At 42.8% G+C, this 19,655-nt stretch overlaps 1 protein-coding gene across 1 annotated transcript in view; it reads left to right on the top strand.

Annotated features, from left to right (window-relative positions):
• Positions 1-19,655, top strand: part of gramd1bb (GRAM domain containing 1Bb) — a 60,181-nt gene that overhangs the window by 24,428 nt on the left and 16,098 nt on the right. Inside the window, exon 3 of the mRNA XM_079166022.1 lies at positions 13,407-13,617. Within this exon, the coding sequence (XP_079022148.1) occupies positions 13,504-13,617 (114 nt within the window). The 5' untranslated portion in view covers positions 13,407-13,503. The remainder of the gene's footprint in view (positions 1-13,406; positions 13,618-19,655) is intronic.

The raw sequence follows: 19,655 nt of genomic DNA, 5'->3' as shown, positions 1-19,655 counted from the left end.
TCATAGTGATGAGAAAGAATCTCGTGATGTACTGAAAGTTGATGTCAGGGGAAGCGAGTGTCAAAGAGTTTTTGTTTGTTTGTCACAGTGCATGCTGGGATTGAGGGGTGGGGTGGGGGGGGGTATTTTTGCAGCATTGCTTACTTGTCAGAAGACCAGGCAGAGATAAAGAGAGAGAGAGAGACCCCATGTGTGTGCGTATATGCTTACGTGCGAGATTGCTCAGGATTTGGCAGTGGCCCCGATGTGGGGATGTTTGCTCTCGATACGACATTTGGTGTGACTTAAATCTGCACACACAAAAAAAATCTGCACACAGATGTGCACACACAGCCAACAGCAGCAGCTGTAGCAACAGCGCGAGGCACAGACAGCAAGCTGGAGCTGGAGCTTACTCTCTGCACGTGGCACCATGGACAAGCCTGTTGATGCTGCCTGACAGTCGGACAGACCGAGTGCCGACTCGCATACATAAATGCCCGTGTGTATCTTTACACCCGGGTTGTCTGGTCAATTATTCAGCTCTTTGAACGTATTGATCTTTGCCAATCAGAGCCAGGCGACTGTCGTGTTTTCTCTGCTTAATGTCATGGTCGGCGCTCTGTGGAGTAGCCTTCTGTCTGCGATTTCTGCTTTTACGTCCCTTTGAGACTGCAGCTTTTTAGCTCATGCATGCAGACAAACGAAACATCAAAGACTTTTTGGAAACTTGCAACATCCACCAACAATATGCACGGATGCTTCAGATCCTCACATTACGCACATGCACGCCAAACCCCCAGGCGTGTACCATCAAGTGTCGAGCCACTCATGTCTCTCTGGGCTATTTTAAAACTGACTTGAAAATTGTAGCTCCCGGGCCTCTGCACCAAAAAGGATAATTTCAATATGTGAAGTATTAGAGAGAGAGAGAGAGAGAGAGAGAGAGAGGTTCTACTGCGTTAACTGTAGGTGAGCTGTTGGTCGATCAGCTGCTCTTCCAGATTTAAAACGGTAATCAAAAGTCACGATTAAGCCCCTTTGCTTCAGCAAAACTATTTCTACTTGCTCGGAAAACATGAATGTCCACAGCTAAGAGTTTGTTAGGAATGTACTGGGAGGCTTGGAACCAACAGCAGCCTTACAGATAAAGCACTGCACCATCAGACTGGCCCACAATGGACTTCCGAGTTCACAGCAGGGGCCCTGCAGTGAAGAGAAACCGCAGAATTGTTTCCCTTCTGGCCACAGCATATTAACACACTCTCTCTCTCTCTCTCTCTCTCTCTACCCCTGTCCCCTTTTCCCCTTTTTTTTTGATATACTGCATCCTTCCCACAAGCCATTTGTCATCGCTGATTATGCTCTATTCCCCGGCACACTCTTCTGCCTGCTCCCAATACAATCTCTATCGTTGGGCTGTGAGGGAATATGATGGATGATGCATTGATTGGTTTGCAATGATTGATAAAGTCGCTGGAGAAAATTTCGCTTTGCTTGCATAGCGCTTAATGAGAAAGGATTTGTGTCTAAAGTGGTATTTTGTGTTATTATTAACAAGGACTAGGGAGGCTGGTTGTATTAATCTTAATATCATGACAGGTGCATTTGCTTCCAGGTTACTTTTAAAGTATCAGTCATTCCGTCCATGACACATGACAGTCATGTGTACCCCTCCCTGATGTATGTCTGATGAAAAGGATTCACGTTTGCGTTCCATACAATGGTTTCTCAAATATAGCTTGTCCAAAAAATAAGGTCATTTTCAATTAAGCTTTTTAAAAGCACCACCAGAACCTGCTTCCCTCCCTCCTGTCTTATAAACTGGTCTGTGTTTATGTGTACATAGAAGTAATTGTTTTCATTTAATATATAAGTTATTTGTTGAGTTAACACTTGAGGAATCCAAACTTAACCCGATGTACCTGCAGGCTCCCTGTGTTTCATTATACCGGCACAGGCCGCTAAATGTGATAGGTGACATCATAGCTGACAAACAAATAACTGCTGAAATGAAATCACTTTATAACATTTCTTAATTAGGGCTGCAACTAACAATTATTCTCATTATCGATTCATCTGCAGATTCTTTAGGAAATGTCATAACGTAAAAGATATTTGTATAGTAGACGTAAAACTAAGTGTTATGTAATACACACCTGCTAGACAGGAAATTGAAATGATGTAAAAGAAAAGGTTGAATTCCTTCACACTGTCAACACTGCGTTTATTAGTGACACAAAGGGATAATAGGTGCACAAATGAAGCCCATACAGAGACTTAAAGAGAAAACTTTTGATCAAACAGAAATAGTTACTTTATATCTCACACACAGACACGAGGAAAGATGTGGAAGTGATGCATAGAACTTGAAAGCATCAAAGCGTCCTATGTGGTAAATATTCTGGTAGAGACTAGAAATATCAGAGATGACCGAAAGATACAGAGAGTTTCTCATTCATTTATCCATTTTATCTAAGTATACAAAACCAGCTTAAATTCAAATTTAGATATTTAGGAACTACAGGGCTTTGTTAAGATGCTAAACTGCTTGAAATACACTGTAGAATATAGTACAGGATAGGTTGCCTCTAATAAACGCTGTGATGAGATGATGCTGATGGTGATGGTGGGAATTCAATCTGTTCTTTCACCAACATATATCTATCTAACTAAAATGGAAGGAGGGTCTGAAGTTTGTCCTTCAGGAACTGCAGCGACTAGTGTGAAGTTGTTTGGTTGAGCGTTTCTCGAGATGATATTCCGGAGGCCGAACAATGGACTCGTTCCGAACAGGCGCGTGCGTTTTGAACGTACACTGCACTATTTAGAAAGCAAACCAAAAGCATTTATGTCCAGAAACTTTTCTTCATGCAAGAAAATGTAATTATATTCAGGTATACACCTCTGCACTTCACCTTGTTACCACCACACTCTCTTTCTCCCCATCCCTCACCTTCTCTCTGCCTACCGCTCTTTGTCACCCCGGCCTGCTTCCTCCCGCCTATGTATCCCCTGCAGAAGGCAGCGGCTGCGTCCGTCCCTCTGGGACGACGTGGCCCACGGGGGCCTTAATCCGGTTGCCAGTTTCCTATCCCCTCCTGCACCTCTCTGACATCTCCACTGAGTCCTTGAATTACCTCACAGGGCCGAGTGGTGCCGTTTGAATTTAAATCGGTGATGTTTAATTATAGCTGCTTTTAAAACAGGTTCTTGGACCCAGAGGTACAGTAGGTCACAGTTTCAATGAGAACCCAAAAAATGTTAGAGGCCTATGTTAGGTTGCCACACATTGAGGATAATTAGGCAGCTTAATTAAGCCTGGACTAAATGCTGAAATTATGCTCGTGGGATTGGATTTAAATAGTTTTTTAGGAAAGGTAATGACATACAGTGGTTTCACTCCGTATTTGATTGTTTTTGTACGATACTGACACACAGCTATCAACACAAAAAGTTTGTGTCCGGATCTTTCAAGCTATCTTCCCGATGCGAAATGGAGATATCGGCTGTCAGGGACCCACCGATGGCTCCTTTCACCCCGAACATGTTCACAGCAAAGTGCCCTTAAACTCCGGGGCTTTGTAGATAACTAATGGCGTGTGTTAATGCTTTATGCTGCAGCATCACCCCGTTACACACACACAAACACACACCCTCCTACAGCTCTCTCGGTGTCCCTCTAGTTGGGAACACTTCAAGTAGCGGTGCACATGAATGGCTTGACGGGCTGCCATGGCAACTGCACGGCCGAGACACAGTCGGTCTTGACAGACATTTCCGACGCAGCCAGGCGTCGCCACATTTGATGTTGCCGTGACAACTCGGTAAACAGCACGCCTTTCCTCTCAAAAAGATGGAGGAATTAGTTGCGAGTGTTTAACATTTGGTGGGGCGGGGGGTGTTTCGGCTTACATTTACACCAGAATGAATGGAAACTGCTCGAGCCTGTCAAGTCTGTCAGTCATGAGTGAATACTGTGAGTGAATCAACAGCAAAGGGCCCGCGGCCGTTCATTACGTACCATTTCTCTGAGTGTGTGTGGTCAATTTGACCATCTGCGTGTCCCCTGGGCGCAACAACAAAGAGAGCAGAGGTCCCTCTAAGTAGGTCAGTTGTTGGTGCGAGGCCGGGCGGGTTTATCTGAGCACACAGTGGTCCGGCTCAGTGGACCAGCTCCCTTTGTTCCACAGCACGGCTCCGCTCGGCGCTCCCACAGAGGCCGCCAGCATTGCTGCAGCCCCGGGGTCAAGTCTTTCCAGCAGCACAGCGCAGGGCTCCGTTTGCTTCTTAATAGAGATCCAGAGGTGACTGTGGTCATCTTTATGTATGAACGTGTGAATGGGTCACCTTAACATTACCTCCCTTATTTTGTTAGTGATACAGTTTGTGTGATGGTTAACACGTAAACAGTACTGTAGCTGAAGAAGTGTGTTTCTTGAGTGCACATGGAAACACCAGTTAGTTAGCAGTGAGTGTGTAATGCACCGAAACACTTGTTGGACACCCAGTTGCAGCCATGTGGATAAAGCCTTTCAGTGTATGGGTGACCATTCTTAATACTGATCATTTACATTATATACATATACTAACACATTATGTATACATGTTAATATAATATAATGTTCTAAATGATACTCAGCTTTCTTACCGTGATAATCTACATTTTGCCTAGTTATATATATTAAAGCATGGCATCAAAAACAAACCAGGGTGCAAAGTTTTTATGCTTGGCTGAGGAGGAAAAGTTGATATATCGATAAAAACAATGTGCAACAAAGTGCAATGGAAAGAAACGTGTAAACTACAAACCATGATGTACATGAAGCATGTGACGTACGTGTCACTCAAACTTACTAAAAAATAGTGGATAAGTGTGGAGCGCATGAGGAGACTGTAACCTTCCACCAATTGATACATGATGAAACAAACATGAAACGCACTTTAACTTGCATTTTCTTTTGCACATTTTCTGGAAAAGTGGTTAAACGTTGCGCTATATTTGGATGGAAACCTGATTTGTTTGGGAGTGAGCCAGCAGGCACAAATCCAGAACCCTGAAACTGAAGCAGCTAATTGGAATGCAGCCATCATTGATTTTATTACTTACACATGTGCTCTTCCTTCTGTGTCACTACAAAATGTCTTCGGTGCAAAAAGGCCAAGTAAAGATTTTTGTTGTTACGCACTAATGTTATGACTAAAACTGCTATAGAATAAAATATGAGGTTTGGATAATTCACTGGGTTTGAACAAACTCATATACAATAATCAGTTTAATATGCAACTGCAATAAAATTCACATACAAATAGTTTTTCAAGTAGGTTCATTGGAGGTTTAAAATAGATGGTAATGATGCACAGTGGATAATTCACATTTTCTTTTATGTATCTCCATTAATCGGACCATATACCAAACAACTGAAGCGCAATGGCCTGAGGGAAAATGAAGTCACAGAATATGTAATTTTAATATTTGAAACGGGGTTCTCCTTGTAATTATTTATTGGATATTAACAAGATACAACAAGCTTTGCAATATTTTAACCCATTTCTTGACACCCTGGAGTCAATGTACTGCCACATTGAAAATATTGTTAAGTACGTCACAGTCGCATGTCTCCAACACTAAGAAGGTTGTCCTTCGCTTTTACTTTTTCTGATTATAGACTTCTAATTGATTTTCAAAAGGAAAGTAAGTCTGTGTGAAACCATGATATGTGTTTACCAGAAACCCCGCTCTAGCTTATTGTGTGATTTAGAGGGAGCTATGGATGTAAAGTGACCCGAATGGCGGTGACGTCAGCCCGTCCATTCATGAAACACATGAATAATTGAGGGTGCAGCAGGCTCAGTGCACCAGCACCAAGTAGAGGAGGAATGCAAAGTGAAAGCCATCTCTTGCCTCATTTGCTGTTGTTGTCCCCCCCCCTTCTCTCTCTCTCTCTCTCTCTCTCTCTCTATCTCTCTATCTCTCTTTATCTCTCTATCTCTTTCTATCCGCTTGCACATTCTTCATATCTATTGTCAGTCTGTAGCCGTGAAATTCCGTGAAACAGGGAGCAGAGAGGAGAGCCTTGCTTGGATTCTAGCGGATGCAGTAATAGCGCTGATGGTCCAACGGCTGGGAGAGCGGAGGACGAAAAGGGGGGGAATGGAAAAGTGCAGGCTGCTGGAGAGAGAAGGAGCTTATCGGCCTCAATTAGACAAAAGAGGAGAAGAGTGAACGATAGGAAGAGGAAGAAAAAAGACGGAGCCCGCTCTCCAGAGAGAGAAGCCCCTGTTCTCACCGTCTGCCGGGGAAATACGTTCTTTTTAATCTCCCTCGGCTGCGTCTGCTTCCTCCTCCTTTTTCCTCCCATCCTCCCGGCATGCTCCAGAACTCGTTCACCCTCCTTACCTATATCCCTCTCTCTTCTCCCCCCCCCTCCTCCTCCGTCTCCTTCCTCCTATGCCTCATCCACGGCTCCCGCTGCGTGAATGACTCCATTTGAAAAGGGCTGATCGCGGCGGAGCAGCTCTCTACATGGCTACGACCAGGTTAGTGCCGGGAACAACAGCCCGCTTACCTGGCTGCATTCATACGGACTTACATGGAGCCTGCATAATGATTAGCATCCCTGCTTGGCGAGATCAACATGTACCGTTTAGAAGGAAAGCCCGGACCATCAATGCCTCCGCTTTGGCAGGTGGTGTTAAGGGCGATTGTAAGCTGGTTATTAGGAGATCAGAGCTGGCCAGGGAAGATCAGTGGCCCTAAGCCTGCGAAAGAAAATCTCCCTGCCTGCCTCTTCCATCTCTTCTCTCCCCTTCTGTCTCTCCGTTTATCTGTCCCTCTACCTTTCATCCACTGAGAGAGAAAGGAAAGTGCAGCGCGCCGTCTTCGGGATGATCCGCTGGATGAACAGCTCATTACTTGGGGCTGCCTACGACGACATGGTGGTGTTTGAGTGCGTGACGGTGGCCAACGAGGGCTGCCACTGCCTTGAGGGGTGCTACGGCGAGGTGTTGAGGGACTGTGTCTTTCACCAGGGGTATGGCGGGCACTATGGTGCAAGTACACGTGTGTCTCTGTGTGTGTGTGTGTGTGTGTGTGTGTTAGTAACAGAGAGAGGGGATGGGTGGGGTAAGATGGGTTTGGTTATATAACTTGTGCGGTTCTTGGGTGCGTTTTGAATGTGGAGGTGATTGAGTGTGTCGTATTTGGTAGATTAGATGTGTGATGTTGCCACATGTATTTTTGCAGCACATGGGCGTACATGCATGCTTCTGTTTTGTGCCTTCCCGTGTGTGCATGCGCAGTGGTTGCTGGTGAGCGGTGGTGTTCCTCACGGTCTTTTCAAACACAGCGGAGCCAGATGGGTATTTTCCTGGATCAGCAAAACTGTGAAAACAAGCGGGGGCGCTCAGAAAGGCCCGGAACTCTGTTCTATTGTGAAGCTGAACGATCGGACAGCTTGAGCCGGTTGGATTTAGAGCTTTACAGCTTATTTAAAGAAAAGACTGTAACAAAGTGGTGCAAGCAGCATGCTTGTTTCTCTTTTATTTTTTTGTTTCACACTTGACCTACTTTGAGTGACATGTAGGGGTCTTGTCTGATCAACACCTTGAAGTCTGTCTGTCTGTGCAGAGCTCTGAAATGCTGATGATTTCTGTGCTTGAGCATCAGGGATCAATCCCTCTCACACATGATGCAAATGACATACTGTGCTGAGCAAAATCTTAAATTGTAGTCTTTTAATAATCAACTAGAATGTTAAAATGCAAGATGCAGATAGTTTGGATCAAAATAAGCTTTGATTTATTGTCTATAACCGCATTGTGGAGCATAATTAATGGGTAATAAGAAGATTGTCTGTAAATTGTTTTCTAGCAGTTTCATTTATTTGAAGTTTCTGCTGTATACCACAAAGCATTATTAGTATTCTTGAATATGCAATATCAAGTTTTCTTTAAGTATTTATTATTATTCATAGAATTCGTTATAACAGCTTCAAATCAATGTGGCCTTAATTTAGTTAAGCAAAATATATTGCACGTACAAATTAACAAAAGAAATATTGCAGACAGCTGCGTAAAGGTGTTATAGGATACTAATATCCATAAATTGGATTTATGGATCTCACAGTAGAGATAAATCCAGAAATCAATCATGAGAAGTGCCAAAACGTCCTGATGGGCCGTAATGTCTGTCCCTTTGCCTCCCTGCTCTATTTCCCGCTCAGACAGCATCTCTAACCGGCAGAGCTGCTGAAGTATATTTAGTCGCACACTCTGAATATTTAAACCACTCTCTCTGTTCACTGTTGCTATAGCGATATTCATCCTAAGCTTAGCTTTGTTTGAGCTTTGTAAATGCGTGGGCGGTGCTCGGAGAGATGTGTCTTTTTTAATTGTTAAATTGTTTGTCAGCTCTCTCGCTGCAGTGAGCCATTGTAGGTGAATGCGGACCGCGGTGTTCGGATTGCTCTTATCAATGCAACTAAAAAGCTCATGTGAGTGGTGCTGAAAACAGCAGTTTTCGTAAGTGAAGCACTCATGCTTGGTTTCGTCACTTTGATTCCAGTAAGCCTTTTTAAATTGATTAGAGTAGTGTGTTGTTGTTGTTGTTTATCGTTACAGTCCAAAGCAGGCTTTCCTTCATGATCGCGAGTCATATGTTTAGAAGAACAGCTGTGAACAGCTGTGTCTATTATTCCACAGCTGAAGAACTCATTGTGCTTTTTCATGTAATTCCCCGAGCAATCCCAGTCCGGAGATAATGCAGCGACAGGTTCTCCTGCTTCATGTCAAACTCTCAGTGTTGTGTTTCACGAACAAAGCGTCAGTGATGGAAGCTTTTGTCTGCTCCTCTGCAGCCTAGCATCAGCTGCTGCGTGTTCGCTCTATCCACACCACCATTCTGGTTCAAAGAGCAAACCGCTGTGTGAATGACACATATCGGGCTTAGTCATTCATATGCTGATGATGGAGCCACGTTCCCATTGTTTACTGCTGTGTATCTGGAAAGGCGAGGTGATCAGTGAATTCCACATCTCTTCAAAACAACAAGTGGAGGTTCCTGTCTCTTTCTGAGCGGAGGGAAAGTACCGAGTGATGATCCTCTGTTTTATTTTGTATCTGGGCTTTGTTACCCAACCACGTTTCTTTAATCTCAGGCAACCTTTAAAGAGCTTCAGTTACCTCATTATAGCTATTATTTTTTATGGATCTAATATTTTGTTCAACCCCAAGCCCGTTTCCCCGAAGAGGCCAAGCCACTGGTTAAACCTATGTGGACACGTAAGTGTACTTTGAGTTGTGTAATTAATGACCTAATGGGGCTTGAACTTAACCTCCCACTAAACCTCAACCCCTGCCAGCAACTCTCCACCCCGACCTACAGTGTGTGAGGGAGCGTGAATGTGTGTGTGTGTGCCAACTGAGACAGGATTACCCAAACCTGGATATGGCATGGAAAGGAGCACCACTGGCTCACTATCTGAATATGCTATATCTCTTTGTGTGAGTAATGTTTGTGTTTGTGTGGCGCTCGTACATTTGTTTGCAGGAGAACATATGCAGTGGTGGTGGATGCAGTTACGTGACAGTTGGGAACACCGTGTGTCCATTATGTCTGTTTTCTGCCAAATGTTTCTGTCAATGACACCATTAGCGCCGGATCATTGCTGGGCGGTCCGCTCTCAGGATGGATGGGAGGTTGTGGAAGACCTTAACCTTTGCTATTGGATCCAACGAGTACCAATGCAAGCGCAGTATTCTCTAAATAGATCCTTTGCTGCTCATTTCTTATAAGCTGGAATCCATACTATTTTTAGTAATATATTTATTGATACTTCCATCTGTTGTATTTGTACTCCTACCTTGATTTGGGGCAGTGAGAAATGGTGATCCTCTTGTTAGGCTCTACCTTTCCTGGTAAACGGTGTCAGTTGTCAACAACATGCAGACACTTACTGATTCATCAGCTTTGAGCCTGATTACCTCATCGTGTGTATTCAACTCCCAATCGGGTAGTAACAAGTGGAAGCGGCTACTTTTAAATCTAACTTTTTTTTGACCCAACTGGTGCAGGATAGTCTGGTTAGTAGGTGTTGTACCTGGTTTCACTCTAATAAAATGACTACTTTACATTCCCATTCTGATACACTTTCAATGAAAAGGTATGTAGCTGTAAGTAGTATAAGCTTTGGAACAAGTGGGGTTTTTTTTGTTACGTTTCCTTAATTCGCAATTGCTAAGTTGTCTCTGCACTGCAGTCCTTATTGATGCTGACTCCCTCTGTTGTCTATCTGAGAAGAGTAGAGACAGAAGGACACCGTATAGATCAACAGATGAACCCCAGATCTCTAATGGTGTTTATTAAAGCTGCATATCCTGGGCATTTTAACTGGCATGCTATATGTTCCTGTTACACTTGTGAAAAAAACACACAAAACCCCCCCAGTGTGTACCTTTTAGTACTTCATTCATTGTAGATGGACGAGAACAGGCCGGAAAGCTGCTCCCAAGTGTAAACTGATGATCTTGAAGATATTCAGAATAACCAGAAGCAAATATACAATAATAATCGGAAGCCCGCAGCATATGATAATGAAATTATCCTCGGAGGAGATGCACATTTTATTAATATGTTGCTCTGACCGAGGACAACTGTGGCCGAGTGTAAGAAATGGTTCAGTGATGTTAGACAAACCTGCCTGACATGTAGCTGTGGCCATGATTCCCTCTCTTACTTTGTGCTACAGATGACAACTGAAGATAAGTCATTCACATTATAGCCAAAGACAAAGTGGAGAATTTGTTCTGCTCGATTGTTACTGACAAATTCCCTACAACACCTTTTTGTCCCACATCAGTACAGTCAAATTCAAAGTCTCCAAAATACACTCGCACCCAGTCTACTGCCCTGTTCCACTGTGTCAAATCAGCAGCTAAGACCCTGATAACGTGAGTCGCAGTGCAGCCAATATTATTTGCGGCTTGATGTAGTTTGAGTTGATGTACCTCTCTTTGTGTGCATGTTTCCAAAGATCAGTGAAAAGGGAATTTACAAACACAGATCTCTCTGTTTTTAATTGTTTTCCAAATGTATTAATTTTTTTTTGCACTGCAGAGAATATCGATCAAACAAGATATCTCAAAGATTGTCACAAATCATGTTTTTTTTATTGTGCACTAAAGGGAATATCAATGAAACTGGTTTATTCACTTAAAGAACGGCCTTTATATGTTTTTGCAAATTAACTCTTTGTATGTTAAGTGTCTCTTTTTGCCTAATAAACAATTAATAAACAACTCAAATGACATTGTTTCTTAGATTTTAAAGCTCTCAAACTTTGTGTCAGGTCTTCATCATATGTGTTGCTATGGAAACAGCCATTAGTAGGGTTTCCCAGCAGTGTTTTCTGATTGAGGAAGCCACCACACCTGAAATACAGACCACCTCTACTTACATCATAAAAAAAAAAAAGTAATACACTTGTGAATATAAAACATTAACCTTCGTAGAAAAGGCCCAGGTAGTATTTCTCACAACAAAACGCCAAATATTTAATGCTTCATGTGGATGTTGTTCAGGACGTCATCGATTAGCGATGGATTGATTGATCGCAAGACGAGATGCAGCAGAATCTGGGTGGCTTACGACCTCTGCTAAACTGTTTGATGGGGAAACCCTGGTTCATTTGTCAAGCACATGAAAGGTGCAGGATATTGGAATTTTTTTACAAACACTTACTTGTATGCGTGCGTGACCCAGACAGTCTGCTGCCTCAGACAAAGATTTTCATGGATTCTGAATATCGATGTACTCTGCTTTCTACTGCCGTAGTGAGTACTCAGCACTCAGACTTCATGCCCTGATGGATGACATACACCACCTGATGAACCAGAGATTTTTTAGACGAAAACAATGATTAAGTATAAGAACCTACGACTTTAAACATCCGGCAATCACCTGCCATTCACTGAGCTGTGGCAGCAGTAGATGTCTACTTTAAATAATTAATGTTAAACAACAAACGTCTTTCAAAGGGAGATTTCCCTGCAAATGTACTCCTAATCAGGTCAGTAGGGACTAATCAGTAGTCAACATGATCACCCACTGAACAGCAGCCATTGGGAATCATATAAATCGATGTCAGAGGTACCGTAATACACCAGGCGTGCAGAATCTATCCCGATGCATTAAACAGATGTGATAGCTCTTTGTTGTCCTTGCCTTTTTTAAAATCAACCAGTCACTGGTACAGCAGACCCTGACAGTCAGACAGGAGCTGTCAACGCTGGCCACTATGATGCAGTGCTCTAAGCTGCACCGCAGTTCCGAATGTAACAGTAGATCAGTAATTCATGGGCACTAACAGCGGCCATTGGCTGGCAGTGACGTAATGGCTTGCATAACGCCATGTCAAGTAACCGTGCCTGGCGGGCGCACCGCCACTCAGATCACTTTCAGGGCCTTTTGTTCGCTTCTGTCATTGTGAGGAGGAGACTTCTTGCTGAGCCATTGATGTGTGTGTGTGTGTGTGTGTGTGTGTGTGTGTGTGTGTGTGTGTGTGTGTGTGTGTGTGTGTGTGTGTGTGTGTGTGTGTGTGTGTGTGTGTGTGTGTGTCTGTGTGTGTGTGTGTCTGTGTGTGTGTGTGTGTGTGTGTCTGTGTGTGTGTGTAAGAAAAGAGGGTGTCTAGTGCTGGATCACAGAGGCTACCTGATAGCAACGTACGATGGAAGGAAAGGGACTACCTGTCTCGAGACAACAGTCCTTCCACTCGGCTGGAGAGCTGTTAGTGGATGAATCCCCATGTTGAAGTCAGCATGCAGCTCAGTTTGAGAGAATATAATTATGTGTTTCGGGACCACTTTAGTAGCCAGAATGATTGGCATTGTATCTCTGATAAATTTGATCCTTGTCATGTCCTCCCAAGGTGCATTTCTGCAGCCATGGAAACAGTTCGGTCTTTTAGGGAAATCATCCTTATATTTTTGTAAGGCCTCATGTAAACAAACAGCTGAATTAATGTCGGTGTTGAGACGTTTTTCAAGCCTCTTCGTATCTTAATTAAATTGGTGATGGGCTCAACACTTTTGAAGTGTGGCATCAGTGAGAAAGTCCTACGGTCATGCGTGATGGTGACGTTTGTTTCTCCTCGCTGCTGCTGTTGAGGTTGTCGTTTGTTTCCCGTATAAGTTTAGCTGTCATTAGCCAGGTTAGCACATGGTGCTTCAAGCCCGTTAAGCCTCCAATGATGTCACCGTGAGGAAACGCTGTATGTGCTGTGCTGCTGTCCACACTGCTCTCTAAACTGATGGCACTACCTTGCGTGGTGTTTACATTGACACATTCAATGAGTATTTGTGTGATTTCCATGATGCACTTCGTTGCAGGTGCGATTTTCTCATCCCTCTTTCCGTCTCTTCTCTTTTAGCACTGCCAGTAACTCAAACAAGAGCACACCCGCCTGCTCACCAGTCCTGCGTAAACGCTCGCGCTCTCCCACACCACAGAGCCAGGAGGGTGAGAACATGGTGGAGAAGGGTTCCGACCACTCCTCTGACAAATCCCCCTCCACGCCCGAGCAGGTCGTCCAGAGAACATACTCGCTGCAGTCAGCAAGAAGCGGGGGGAAGAACTCAAAGGTGAGCGACCGGGAGATGCTCCCGTTTACCTGGTTTGACACATTTCCTCGGTACCTGTTTCACAAACAGCCTCACAAAGCTGTTGTTAACATTTTCACAGAGTAGCCGTTGTGAACGTCTTCACTGTTGGACACAAGGAGCCAATTTCACACATGTGGATTAAAGTTAAACCGGTCAGGATAAGGGCTTAAATCACTTCTTTGAAACTATGAGTTATCTCTGACCAAAAGCATAAACGGCACACATTACGAATCCTTATGCTTGTTAAATGTGATAGATAAGCGGACATATTTGATTCATAAAAACAGCTTTTTACCGCTTGCTCTACCCAGTGTAGTTGCATAGTACACTTCAACATCATACAAATGCTAATACTTGACCCTCAAACTCACACCAGTATTTGTTTGTTAAAGAACATGTTACGTTCACTTTAATGCAATAGGAAACCATGAATATGAGAGTGCATGTGAAACAGTAACACAACATGTTTACTATGACACATCAGATAGACAACAGGGAAATAAGGTTATCAGCTGAGTGCTTGTCTGGATTTTATAGAGATCGCAGCGACTTTATGATACCGGAGATGATGTGGCATCTCTGGCTGTCACATATTCATTCATTCATAAACATGTGACGGCATGAACACGTCAGAGTCGGCCCAGCTTTATTTTTGTAGTGACGCACTGTGGGGTCAGATCACTCTTAATATTAATGCACACAGAAGGATTCACAATTTGTGATTCATATATATTGTATATGATTGTCTCCACAAAAACGTTTTTCAATGCACGGAAAGAATAGTCGTCATTATATATAAATGTAAACAAAATCCACGTATTTTTGTATAAGATTCTGAAGTATTTTCGTTTAACTAAATGTAAACATCCAAATATGGTTTTGATTACATTTTCAAATCCTACATATATTTGTGGATTTCTATTACATTTATTTAAAACAATAAATGTGTGTGCATTACAAACATATTTGTAAAAATAAATTACATGTGGATTTGTTTATATTTATATATAATAACTCTTTTTTTTTGTGCATTGAAACACATATTTGTGGTCAGAGTCATTTATATATAAATCACAAAACACATTTGTGAATTCCTCTGTGTGTTCTCATTAATATTGAGACTGATCTGAACGCTTAACGCACCGTCTATGATTGGTTCTTGACTTGTACACACTTGACATGTAACTAGTGAGCTGCAACTATAACTCTCCCCCCTCAGGAGAGATTGCACCCTCCACTCCATTCCAGCCTTTCATTTTGACATCCCATATCCCATATATAATCTTTTACTCTCTCCTCTTCTCAAACTGTGATTTAAAGGACTTGTTTTTAGTTGAGTTAGTTGATCTTTGGCTTATAAAAAAAACTTGCTGACATACTAACGAACAACCATGTGCTTCACAGCATATACTTCCTAAACTACTTGTGTATTTGTTGCCTCAGCAGAGCTAGTTTTGTTGTGAACCCTCTTAGGTTGTTTATCTGTTAGATGGATGTGAACAGATTTCCACTTGAAGCATAGACAGCTCATGATAATACACGTATCATATTTCCAACCCTTTAGCCTTTTTCTCCTGACTCTAAGTGTGTTTGGACATTCAATAAATCATTTCTGCCAAGAAATTCAGCTGACAAGTATGGTGTGTTTGGGTTTAAAGGACAAGTTTGCAATTCGTTCAAGTCTGTCTTAAAACAATAGTAGGTTCCACGTATGAAACATTAAACAGGTTTTGCTCTGTATCTTCTTTCCTCCGACTAATACTGGCCATAAAGAGATCATTTCTTGATTTGAACCCAATGTAAGTGATGGGGGACTAACTCAACAGTCCATTTAGATCTTTGTTTCCCCCCCGTCATTACAGCAAACATAAACTCTTCTATTATGCATAATGGAAATCTAAGTATTGTTTTAAGGCAGACTTGCAAAGGAAAATGTGTATGAACCCATCCTTTTAACAGCAAGTTGAAGGTTTGCTTTGTTGTAAGGGTTTCCTGGTTACTGAATACAGGCAGCATTGATTGATGCTTTTCAGACTTAAGCCTTAAGTTAAGAACAGGAATAGAGCCCTCGTATCTGTTGACATCCCGAGCTCTTATTGCAACAATAGACGCTGAGAGAAAGAGGTGAAAAACAGAAGAGTGCAGGTGTTTGTATTTGCCGTCCTCCCCCCTCATCTGCATCTCCCCCTTCACAACTGAACTCAGTGATGGATTGAATCTTGCAGGTTGTTTCACAGAAGGAGCATGTGGCTCTAATGTTTTGTACGCTCAGCAAAATGTTAGAAGTAAGCCATGTCACTTGCGTCTACATGTACCGTCTCATCTGTCTCTGCTCTTTTGAATCACTTGTTGTTTTTGTCTCTTTCTTTGATCATTTTTTGTCTCCACAACACAGTGTGCACGCCTTCTCTCTCTCTCTCTCCCTCCCTCTCTCTCTCTCTCTCTCTCCCCCCCTCTCTCTCTCCCTCCCTCTCTCTCTCTCTCTCTCTCTCTCTCTCTCTCTCTCTCTCTGTTGCTACTGCTACATGCCATATGAAAATGTGTGCCATCTGATAATGACTGTTCAGCTCTTCTGTTGGTACTTTCAGCTGTTTTCTTCTTGCGGTTGATTTCTTTTTATTTTCATTCTTCTTTCTGATTTTTCTTTGTTCTTCTCCTGATTGCATGCTAGTCTCACAAGCGACTTTCCAAAGTAAGCATTACTCTTTTTTTCTGTTCCTCAAATATCTCTGTGCCCACCCTCCCTCTGCCCCACCTCCTGTCTTGTGAGCTGCTCTGTGGAAATGTCCAAACCCCCGTTTGCAACGCTTCACCCTGAACCCAGCTTGTTCCTGTGCAACCGTTACAAGCCCCATCTGCACCCACAATCATAGCAGATGGACATTTCTGAAAACAGTCAACCCCAACACAGCCTCACTCACTCCCTCTCCTCTTCTTTCCTGTCCTTTCTCTTCCTTTCTGGTGATATGCAATGTAGCAAATTCCTAATACCGATTTCAGATGTTTGTGTTAAGCTTATCATACTGTATGTGAATATAGTCAGGATCAGGATATGCTCTTTTTTTTGCAATTCATATAAATAAAAGAATAAAAAAAACTATTTTTGATGGAGAAATTGGGCCTTATTGTTGAGATTTCTGGCGTAAATTCCTAATAAACAATACTGCAAATAGTTGTCTAAGTTCCTCTCTCTTTCCCTCTTCCCTTTTCCACTTTGGATTGTTCCCTGTCCCTCTCTTAACAAACTTATCTCCCTGTCAACATTTTGGTAATGAGAGCTTTACATCCGTCATGCTGTGTAACGGCCAGGCTTCGGAGGGATAAACTCAGCACCCAGCATCCCAGTCCAGAGCTCCAGGACCATTTCAGCCGCCCATAATGAGAGCATCCCTCCTGCTACTTTTCTCGCACCACAGGCCCAAAAACTCTCCCCTCTGCTGCCTGTCCATGGACGCAGGCTGGTGCCACGTTTTCAGTGTATCACCCATGTTGTTGCCTCAACCATTAGATTTGCTTCTTGTCAGACCTCATCCCGTTATTTATTTCTTTATTTTTTTGCTCATTAAATTTATTGCAGAGTATATATATATATATATATATATAGGGATTCAGTATATAGGGTCTCATTTTATGGACACAGGCCGAAATGAGAAACCCGGGGAGACAATAAATGAGAGATTTGCACAATCTAACACACACACACACATCCCAATTGATTACATCCCCTTTCATTTCTGTGCCACGGTCCAGCTCCCCCACCTCAACTCTTTTGCAACCCCCCACCCACCCACCCACCCCCCACCTCTACGTTAGCATGGTCACATGACCACAGACATGGCGTGACGTTGTACTAGCAACGTGAGCTTGATCACCCTAACCCTAATGCAATCCAAATACAAGAGTGCATTCAGCGAAAGGGGTTCCATGCCTCTGTGACGACAATAGTTATGTTGGCTCAGCAATAATCACTCAGGCTTCTCATGGACCATGCAATCTAGGGGGAGAGCCAGATTTAGTAGCAACATCAGACCTCTGAAACTATCGCATGGTAATGGCAGTCATGTACTTCGGAGTTGCTTGGCCCTCAGCATCTTCTCTCTCATTCCCTATTCCTTCCTGTGTTCATGTTGCTCACTGCTTTTGGTTAACGTTTTGTTTTCTCTTTTAATTTTCTTTCAGTATGACAGACTAAACCTGATTAAAGTAAGCATTTCTTCTTGTTTTCATTTGACCCATTGACAATCCCTGCTGGCCCCCATTAAATTCCCCCTGGCCCCCCACATCCTCTGTAGCTGTGCGACTGCAGGATCCCCTTTGATAAGTTTCAGTCCCTCGTGTCCTTTCCCATGCTTTCCATCCCCTGAATTCATGTGGAAGGACGGTGATTTGTGAGCTGTGTGAAATATAGTTTATTCCAAAATGTCTTTATAGTGAAGATTCTGCTTTATTTAAAGCCTGCTGTAATCTGGAACTCACAGTCTTGTTTCAATGTAAAAACTGATGCCACCCTGGTATTTGTTTGCAGGTCGGTGGGGTTTAAAACCATCACTTGCACTATTTTATAGGGCCTGCTTGCCATCGTGGCAGAGACATGTGACAAATGTCAAAAACAAAGACGCTACTTGAAATGTGGTCGTTATTCACTTCTTTTGAAGCTCTACATCCCATTTTTGTAATCCACAGCCCCATATGTGATGACATTTAAACCAAGTGATATAGTTCAGACAGACCCAAACCACTGTAAATCACAGAGGAGTCCCAGGAAAAACTCTATTCAACTGTTGGATAGTCTCTCTCTCTCTCTCTCTCTATCTCCACACGGATAGTCACAATAAATAGTCTCTCTCCGTCTAAACAATGCTGTCATAAATCTCACAAACTCACTACCCACTAGCGTCAAAGACAATGGCACACACACACACACACACACACACACACCTTATCCAGACAGTGGTCTCAGAGTAATTCTTCTCTCTCGTGTCTCTGTCACCTTCAAATCAGATTAGCCCACATTAGCCCAGCTATCGTCACAGCCAGGCCTGCTTCTGCAGCTCGCTGCCCGCTTACCCCGCACACACCAGATAACCACCAGACCCCGTCAGACACAGAGGAAACTCAGACGGCCCTCGGCACAGAAGAGGAATCGAATGTGTTCAGGGCTCTTGAAAAATAAATGTACGATGACCTCTGCTACATGTTGCCGTTGAGGCAAATTAATGTGGCCACTGATTATCCGCCGGGTCGAAATAAGAAAACACATCCTCACTCAATCTTCAGTTATATTATGATAATCGCTATAATCAACTTCACAAAATTGCAGTAATGTTTAATAGTGGTCTTGCTAGGAAAGTGGATGACTCCTGAAAAGCTCTCAAAATAGGACAGTTAGATTATGTTGCCTTGCTCATTTATTTATTTTTCTGTTATTTTACTTAAAATGTGGTGCTTTTAGTTATTGTACTCCTGGAATCAGACACTGGATATCACTTTTCTAGCTTCTATCTTCCCTCTTCTCCCCTCTTCCTTCTTTCACCATCTGAATGATCACCTGCATGTCTCCCCTCTGAGACTGTTGCTCTCAGGCTGTTGGAACGGAAAGAGTGTTTATGTGGGTGGAAAATGTTGTAATGTCATAGTCATGATTAAGATACAGCTCTGCTGCCCTCTGCTGTTATGGAACCTGCAACAGAATCAATTGGTTGTTCATGAAGAATTAAATCAGTTGGTTGTAAAATGTTTAACAACATTCAAAACTCCGATAAATGATAGGTGACTGACTGATTTATTTAAGACAAAGAGATGGACATATTGTAGCACATATAGCATATATCTAATGTACTAATGCATTATATGACATGTGAAATTACTTTCAGTTCTGCCAAAACAGGAAGCAGCTTTACCTCAGAAATGCTTTTATTTTGAAAGATTCCTGTATTTGATCAGTCAATACATTTTTAATTCAAAGAACATTCTGTAGATATCTTTATTTGAGTGGCGAGGTGAGCGAACTGAAAGAG

This window comes from Pholis gunnellus (genome assembly GCF_910591455.1).
Source record: "Pholis gunnellus genome assembly, chromosome: 9".
In the NCBI taxonomy this organism is placed as follows: Eukaryota; Metazoa; Chordata; class Actinopteri; order Perciformes; family Pholidae; genus Pholis; species Pholis gunnellus.
The sequence above is the reverse complement of the archived record's forward strand: the minus strand, read 5'-3'. Positions and strand labels throughout refer to the sequence as shown.